The sequence below is a fragment of the Poecilia formosa genome, unplaced genomic scaffold (assembly GCF_000485575.1).
Source record: "Poecilia formosa unplaced genomic scaffold, Poecilia_formosa-5.1.2 Scaffold24, whole genome shotgun sequence".
NCBI classification, from domain to species: Eukaryota; Metazoa; Chordata; class Actinopteri; order Cyprinodontiformes; family Poeciliidae; genus Poecilia; species Poecilia formosa.
Window position 1 is genome coordinate 144,380 of NW_006799963.1, and position 9,026 is coordinate 153,405.

Below are 9,026 nucleotides of genomic sequence, written 5' to 3' on the forward strand. Positions count from 1 at the left end.
TCTCATTTTGCCTGTGGGTGAGCAGGTGGCGGTTTATGACTCTATCTGGACAGCAGAGGACTCTCTCTCCAGCCCCGCTGCCCCCGGTGATGAGCCTCACACTGTGGACGGTTTGCCGCCGGAGAGCGAGACCAGCACTCATGTCGTAATCCAAACCCTGTACCTGAGTGTGCTAAAACAAAGATACAGACACTTCCTCCGACAACCTGATGGGGCTATCATTGAGGTGAGATTAAAGAAGAGGCGTTTTCTTAATGGTTCTTTGGGCATTTTTCCAAGTAGAATTATTTGCATGTCTTGTGCTCGTTGGAAGGAAAAAAAAAAAAAAGAAAAAAAGAGAGATGCGAACAAAAGAAAAAAAATAATACATGCAAATCATAAGCAGCTCCACGGATCAGAAAATTCACATAATTTGCAATGAATCATTGAAAGGACAAAATCTGTGGTAAGTTACAGTAAAAATCATAAGTTTGGGTCTACCCATTGTAATAGATTTTTGAATAAATTACAATGATTTTAGAGAGTCTATTTCAGCAGGTGGGCACTAAATAAACATCCCTTTTTGTTTTGTTAAGCCATCATACCTTATCTGACGCGGGTTGTGGCAACAACTGAACTCTATGCTCTTCCTCAAGAAGACTCCAAGTGAATGTTTATGCAGTGAGGTATCATTAAATTAAGACAACGATGAGTATCAGACATCTAAACTTTGCAGCACCAGAGATAGCTTAAACTTTGCAGCACGTTGTGATACAAGCCAACAATGGTTTATGCAATGCAAAATTATCAGCTCAAAGAACCCCGCTTTATTTTTGTGTGCTTTTTTTTTTTCTACATGCACACAAAAAAAACATAAGATATTTCTCATTCTGATGAGTGGGTCTCCATGGTGGCAGAGTTATTAGCACCGTCGCCTTGAAGCTTCCTGGATTTGAAAGCTGGAATGAGATCTGTCTGCATGGACTTTGAACGTCCGCCCATGCATGTGTGTTTACTCTCTGGGTACTCCGGATACCCACGGTTCCAAAATGTGCAAGTAATGTTGTTTGGTCACTTGATGCCCTTGAGTCTGAGTGTATATGTCTATGTTTTTGTGTCTTTTTTTGTGTGTGTGTGTTTTTTTTTTTGCCATGTGTGGCTCTGTGTTGCCCTGCGGTGGACTGGCCGTCTGTCCCTGTCCCTCTTCCAATGTCCCTACAACGTTAAGCAAGCACAGAAAATACATAAAATGATGCTCAACTTTTTCTGATTGAATTCAACATTTAATTTCTTAAAAGGAGGATTTCTTTTTGAAGACTTTTAGGTACAGCATTCTCTTCACCCTTCCTTATTTTATTATGTTTTTTTTAACTCTCACTGTATGTGGTGTTTTGTAATATAGTGCAACACATTTTTTTTTATATTTCTGTCTGTGAAAAGGGCTATATAAATAATAAACACAATTTACTTACATACTCGAAAGTTGCTCAAAATCTGTGGAAAGAGCTGCTGCTGAAGCAGGAATGTATTATTCAGTCCTCAATCATTCTGTCACACCCCGAGCAACCTGGATCGTCTCAACAAAATTAATATTTTAAAGTTGAAATGTCAAAGAAGTGAGGAGAGAAAATGCTTGATGTGCCAACAATTAGCTCTGAGGCTCTGTTATGTCCTAATGGTCCTCAATCATAAACCACCAGATAAATGAGCTTATTTAACAAAACATGATGATGGTGTATCTGTTTCTGGTGTCTCCATGCTGGCCTGTTTGTGTGTGCATAGCCCATAGACTTGTGCAAGGTAAACGACATAACAAGGAGGCTTGTTCGTCACTGAAAATAGACACATTGCAAAAACAAACGAAATGGCAAAAGCAATTAAATTTTCTGCAAGCACACAAACAGATGTTCCCACTAATTTCTAGCGATAAAAACATTGATCACAACATCTTTTCTTTGTGGAGAAAAATAAAGTTTATGACAATGGACTTCTGCATTCGAAGTCAGAATTCACAGAGGCCACGCGTGGATGTCGCCGTCTGCAGGAAATTATTTCGCGTTTCTAAAAAACCCTGCAGGTTTTAGGGTATTTCTAATTTCTAGCTTCTTTGCAAAACAGTTGAAGCTCCGTCAGAATGGATGGAAATCACTTGGCTGGTCTTCTGATTCAAACGTTTCCCTGTCGGACCTGTCAGTGTAGAGACAGAAATGTCTTGGTAGACTTGCGGTTGGGCCATATGTCTACATTATGGATCACAGTGATGCAGGTGATGATTAAATATTACAATATTCTACTATAGCCTAACCTTGATTTAAACATCTCTATAATTTTCTGGCCACTTTGGTGTTATTTTCTCTCCATAATGATCCAAACATACTCTCAAACAGACTTCTGAAATCTTCACAGAACAGCTGCTATTTATACCGAGAACAAATTACACACAGGTGGTCGTATAATGACAAAATGGGGGGGAAAAAAAAAAAAAGTTTGTATGAACACTTTCACAGTTTTCTAATTGGACTGCATTGATAATATGACCAATATTGTCTTTTTTAGAAGTTAAATGATCATCTCGCCTTTTCAGTTACTGAGCAGATATTTAGAAATGACTTATTTCCTTGAAGGAGTTCTGTTTGTTTGGGCAGAGGTGTCCTGAAGAACTTGTTTCACTGAGTCTTACATGACCACGAATTTTAAGGCCAGCAGGACTCCAAATCACACCCAGATCTGCACTTTAAGTGAACACAGTAAAAAATAAATAAAAAGCAGGTTCTTAGTGCCTGGAGCTAGTGAAATGAAGGCAGATCAAAAACTGTTAATTTGGGAGTGAAAGACAACAAAAGTCAGAAGTCAATAAAAAAAAAATTAAAAAAAATTGTTTATTCAGCAGTTGTGAAACATTTCATGTTGCCTGAAAGTTGTTTGTGCCGCATCCTTTGCAATTAGTTGAAATAAAGTAAAGTTGCTGTTGAGAATGTTTAGTCAAAACTATAACAATAATGAACTCTTTATTGACTTGCATGTTGAATTCTGCTTTAAAAAGTTAATATTAATGATCCATCATGTGCCTTCACTGAGTCTGTAGCCAGAGGCAGGTGCACGCTTGTGTGTGCGTGTGTGTGTGCGTGCACGCCTGTGTGTGTGTGTTTCTGACCCTACCGAGAGAATCTTCCCGCTGAATCCCAACAAAACAAGAAGTTAAAGCTCCTTTCCCATCAGTGCGCTCCAATAAAAGCCATTAAAGGTAAAGTGAGGTGTAGCTTTCCAAATACTCATTACCTATAAACAGATGTTCCACAGCTGCCGACTCGCAAAATGTGCTGTCGACAACAACCGTTAGGGCCAAAATTATGCACGGGAAGGCATCCATATAAGCTAGGACCTTCAGAGAAGGACTCATAACCACTCTGTCTGTAGAAACAAGATGGCTGATGAAGAAATTAATGCAGGCAAAGTCATTATCTTCCCTCCTAAAACCACAGTGGGTTTATGTCCCCCTGTGCCGCTTTTTCTCCGAGGCTAGCATTTAAGTGTCGGCGGACTTATAAAAAGATAGGACAAGCCAACTGTGCTCCTTTTGTCTCCTTTTCCTCCATATGGGTGACAGCAGCATATGCAAGAACTGGCTCAGCTTCTGTAAAACTTCCATTAAAGATGCACAACTAAGGCTCTGCCAGCTTGAATATTACCTCTCTCTGCAAATTATTTATGGCTCGGAAAAAGCGCTGATGATGAGCATCTCCAGCGACTTGAATAAATAAAAGAACTTTTCTCTGCAATTTTTTTTTTCTGGTGCTTTTCTTTTTTTTTTTTTTTTCGCGTCTCCTTCTTGTGGATGCGCTCAGTCGCAGAAACAAAAGGTGTGCAGTTTATTTAACAGTAAGATTTTATTAGCTGACATGTAATTATCTTGGCTTCAGCAGGGGTGAAAGTGTTGCGGTGCAATTAGGAGAGGTTATCGCCCATGTAGGTAGCAGATTTTTAAGACTACAAAGAAAACAGATTTGGTGAGGATAATTATGCAGTAGCAATATTTTGAATTAAAAAAAAAAAAAAAAAAAATATATATATATATATATATATATATATATATATATAGAAGAGTAGCTTAGATTTCATCATGATATTCCATTAAATCTGTCATTATTGTGTGTTTATTGTGTGTTTTGTTTCCTTTTTGAAAAAAAAAAAATGGCATGACTCAGCCTACTGTCCGTCTTCAAATGACAACGTCTCTCCACTGGACCAATATTGACCTAATTTAGCATGCAGAGAATATGAAGAAGTTAACCTTTCGCAGAAACACCTTGCAGCAACATTAATTGACAAACTGCATCAATTCTCCGTCTCCCCCCCGTCTTGTAATTACTCTGCTGCATGTTTGATTGCCACTGTGGAGGCTTAGGGCCGATGCTTCATTTCCGTGAGGTCGACAGTGACCGTCAAAAATATGAATTTGATTTGCACAGGAAGTTAGTGTGCTCTGTATTGTCTCTCTCTCTCTCTCTCTCTCTCTCTCTCTCTTTGTGTGTGGGAGTGTGTGTGTGCGTGTGCAATGAAAAGACACTTGGAAAGACATAAAGGAATGTCCTTGGCTCAACCCAGTATGTTGCATCAGGATACTGATGCCTCCCTAGCAGCCATGTCTGTTTGACGGGAAAACTTCTCGGAAGCGTACGACATGTAGTTATCAGACAAGTTTATACTGGTTTAACGTCACAGAGAAATTGGTGGAACCTTTTTTTTTTTATATGTCCCTCTTTTCCTCCTATAGTTGATTGTTTATATTATATGTAGCTCAGATGGGTTACCTATGTTTTAATAAAGTAAAATCTCAAAACAAAAGGCTGTAAAAAGAAGTTTTTATAACGACTACCAGAGAGGTTTCAGTGCGACTTCCTATATGTACCCAAGTAGATCTTGTAATAGGTCCTGAGTAAAATACAGTATATTGTCTACATTGAGTCGCCCATAAAATGTATTAAAATCAAGTGTTTTAATCACTTCCTCTCCTTAAATCAGCAAGTGCAGTGTAAAGCATCAGACCAATATATTCTGAAGCATAGAATACGAGTCCTCTGAAGTAATGAGTCACTTTTGTGGTCTGGCAATCTGATCAATGAGGCGAAATTTAACATCTGCTCCCAGTAGAGTTTGGATTATAGCTCAGCTTCATTTAAATGTATTCCCAGTGCTGCAAAAGAGAAGACGTTTTGGAGAATTTATTTTGATCAAGCCGTCTAGATGATCATAAGAAGCAATATAGCAGTCACTTTTTTTTTTTTTTTTTTTTTCCCTGAAGGTGATTGGTGAACTACATGGATTGGACAATTCAACCAAGGAGGTGCCTTCTTGCCTGGATCAGAGCTCATCCTGTCAAAGAGAGGACAAGGCGAGTGCCAGCATCTCCCTCCAGCTTCGGAAACGAAAAAAATTGTTTGGCCGTAAGTGTTGCTTTGATCCTTTTCCTGACATGTAAACTTTATTGTTAATCCGATACAATTCATTTAAGTGAAAGTCTTAGCCATATCGCTGTAAACGTTCTCTGCCCTCTAGGGTCCAATCGTGTGGAGCCGATAGCAGGAAGTGGATGTGGCTCAAGTTTTGCAAGACTGCCAGACCTCACTCAGTAGCAACGAAGACCACGTAAAGATTTGACCGCGTCCCAACACACGAGTCAGTGACATTTGTGACACAGCAATTTCAGCGTTTCTAGATAGCAACAGCTGTTAATTTCAAAAACATTGTTTTATTCTAACTATAATGCTAGGCTAATGTTAGCATGTTTACTCAGTTTTTTTTTTTTTTTAACATGCTGATTGGGTTGTAGTCGCTTGGATGCCAATTTTGTGTTAACAAGAAAAAAATGACAACTTCATAAACGTTTCACTTTCCTTTGAACTTTGTGACATTTAATGACAAGTGTTTGACCACCTCACATGACAGCGACACAAAGGTGGTAATATGAATATTAAGGAACTCTTAAAGATTCTTAGGAAAAATCTATACTTTTTGTATCAACAAAATTTCGTTCAGTAATAATCATGACAAACAGGCTGCGCAAATTGTGACTGCGTACTGCTGACGAAATTAAAACCGTCAGTATGTGTAGATGCGTTCAGGCAGGGAGTCCAGTAGAGATCCTTGATCCAATTTAGGATCAAATATAGGAATCTCCACCGAAAAACATACGAGTAACACTTTCTTGAGCACCGTTCGTGGTGCTGTGGGTTGCAACGTTTTGTCTCCGAGATCCTGTGCAGGCAAACACAACCGACAAGTCATCTGTGACCCAACGACGTCAATAAACACTTCGACAACTCTCTGACAATCGCAGGTTGTCGGCTATCGCACACTGCCTCGGCTGAATGAAATATGAAGATTCCTAAAGTCACTAATCAGAAGACAAGTGATAAAATATCAATTTTGGCCTCACATTAAACAGGATAATTTTCAGGCCAGCTTGATTTGTATTGAATATGTGTCTGCTGGCCGGTGCTTAGTGTAATGAACTGGCTCACAAATCAAGCTGTAATGGCCGCCTACTTACACATATTGCTTAATTAAAGGTTGTGAGCTTATTAGCATGTGTCTCTGGCGCAGGGCGCAGGATGATGGGGAGCACGACTGATGTCGTTCAGAGCTTTTTTATGGATGGCTAACCTATCCCACTAAAGCCATTGCCCCTCTAAAATCTGATCTTAATAACCTGTCATTTTCATTGATGATAATTTCCCCTTTATGGCTGGCCATTACGGATCAAGTTCGGGGTCTCGCCGAATGGTCATAGCGGCCATTTGTGCTCATCATTATCAAGAATATGCCTTACTTTGGCCTTGAAGTGGCCGCTCACCTCCATGTTTAAACCATCATAGCTGTGGCCCCGGGGTGCCAGGGACAGTGCATATGGACACACACACAGCACAGCACACTCGGATATATTCAATATCCATTCAGCTCCGAAAGGCAGTTGGGCCTTCGCAGCCTTAAAGGAGAGGAAAAGAAACCCCCCATAAAAATATATAAAAAATGTGTTAAATTGAACATCCAAAGATGGCTCTGGTCGTATGTTTTGGGTCACTGCCCTGCTTGAAGGTGAACCTCTGCCCAGCCCAAGTTCCAGGATGAAGATTGTGCTTTAGTTTGCATCCCAGGTTGAACAAAAGCATCCCAACATCTTAATGCTACCAATGCCACGTGTAACCGTGGAGACGGTGGATTGAGATTGACACGGATTGTAAGTTTTTTTTTTTTTTTTTTTTTTTGCCACATATGATCTTGTATTCCTGTTTCATGTAAAAACAGGACAGAATATTTGAACATTGCTACATGGAAAAAAAAAATAGAGTTCAAACTGAATGAATGCTTAAGGCACGTTACAGAATAAAGGAAATGCTTTGTATTGGCTAAAAAGTATTTAGAAAATCGCTGTACAATTGAAATATATTATGACTGCACCTCTAAGATGCTTGTGAAATCATATTTTCATCTTGCCCTCTTGTTTGTGTGACTTTAGCCAGAGCCAGTTAGTCTAGTTAGGAATGACTCTATTAACAGTGACAGTGCTACACCCCCAATTCAATCAATCCTCTAATGAACATTAAGCAGAAATCCTCCCTTTCAGAGAGGACACCAAGCTTTCCCTTTCTCTAAATACTCTACCTTCGTGATTTTACCAATTTACTCAAACCAGCGGGTTATTTTCACTTGCACTATTCTCCTATGTAAAAGGGCAACATGGTAGTTGTTTTTTTTTTTTTAATTATTCAACACAACAAAAATATTTGATTGTTGAGTTCATTTCTTTCATGTAAAGTCTTTGATGTTATTTCCCCTCTGCCGTCTTTCTCATTTTCTATTTTGTGAGAGAATCGCCATCTTTCTTTATTCACGATCATCAAAACAATGCCCCATGCCATTTGCTCAAAACTGAGGGAAGCGCAGGTACAGGGAGGAGAAGAGGGGGCCAAAGGTAATTCACAGGTTCAAATATTTGATTGTTAATGACAAACACCACTTTCGGTGCAATTTAAATTTCAAATTGATCCCTGGGAGAAATTATTTCTGAGGGAGAAAGAAACACGCCGCTAGGTCTGCGCGCCACACATTTGCTGATTTAAGTTAAAAGAAAACCTTTTTGCAGAGCTATCATATGGGAGCTGCAACTTTTTGAAGTAGGTGCCCGCATACGCTCGGAGCCAGCCCAAACCTGGGGATCTTTCTGGAGAGTGAGGAAAGAAGGGGCAGAGGGGGGTGGGGGGTAAAATAAAACATAAAAAGGAGAAGAAAAAATAACACTTTGACTAATTCTATATTTATGTAGCCCTCAGCTCGAGGTGTTCACATAAAACAGCTTGTATTCAGAAGTGCTACGGTGATCGTTACGCTTCTCGTTGAGATCGGCGAGTCTCCGGGCAAGGTTGGCGGCTCCGGCTCAGACTGATTCAGTTGAATTAAAGTTGCCCAACTAAATAGATGGAATTTCAGCTCATACATTTCATCCCGTGTGTGTGTGTGTGTGTGTGTTTCATTTTTTATATATTATTATTATTAATTTCAAACCTTCTACGATTGTTCTAAGGGCAAACACTTCTGTATTTCTTTTGATTGGGAAGGCTGTTGCACTTTTTGCTAACATGTCAGTGTTTTTTTTTATTTGAAGCTGAAATATAACTATGCGTTTTGGCAACTTTTTGATCAATAAAAAACCCTTAAGGAATTGGTTCATACATAAAAGAACCTTTTAAAAAAACATGGTAGTATATGTCAACATCAATTTTTAATATTATTATATATATATTTTTTTTTTTTTATTTTATTTTTTTTTTTTACAGTAGCCTACTTATTGCAAGTTGGGCCAAATTAATTTACTGAAAAAGGTCAACACTAATTTCTTTGTACCAGAATACGAGTATCATAGCGACATACCATTCAATAAAAGTCAAAGCAAATTTAAATTCTCCATTGGGTTTATCTGTCGAACCTGTTTTCCTCTCCACTGACCCTGAACTTGATTTCCTGGTTGCTTAAGTCAAAGAAAACGGCGC

The 9,026-nt window shown here is 39.0% G+C and overlaps 1 protein-coding gene across 5 annotated transcripts in view; it reads left to right on the forward strand.

Annotated features, from left to right (window-relative positions):
• Positions 1 to 7,395, forward strand: part of ofcc1 (orofacial cleft 1 candidate 1) — an 85,800-nt gene extending 78,405 nt beyond the window's left edge. For all 5 annotated transcript variants that reach the window (XM_007547924.2, XM_007547925.2, XM_016669392.1 and 2 more), the window contains 3 exons: positions 26 to 226; positions 5,282 to 5,423; positions 5,536 to 7,395. In XM_007547924.2, coding sequence (XP_007547986.1) covers positions 26 to 226; positions 5,282 to 5,423; positions 5,536 to 5,612 — 420 coding nt within the window. In that variant the 3' untranslated portion in view covers positions 5,613 to 7,395. The remainder of the gene's footprint in view (positions 1 to 25; positions 227 to 5,281; positions 5,424 to 5,535) is intronic.
• Positions 7,396 to 9,026: the final 1,631 nt, after the last annotated feature.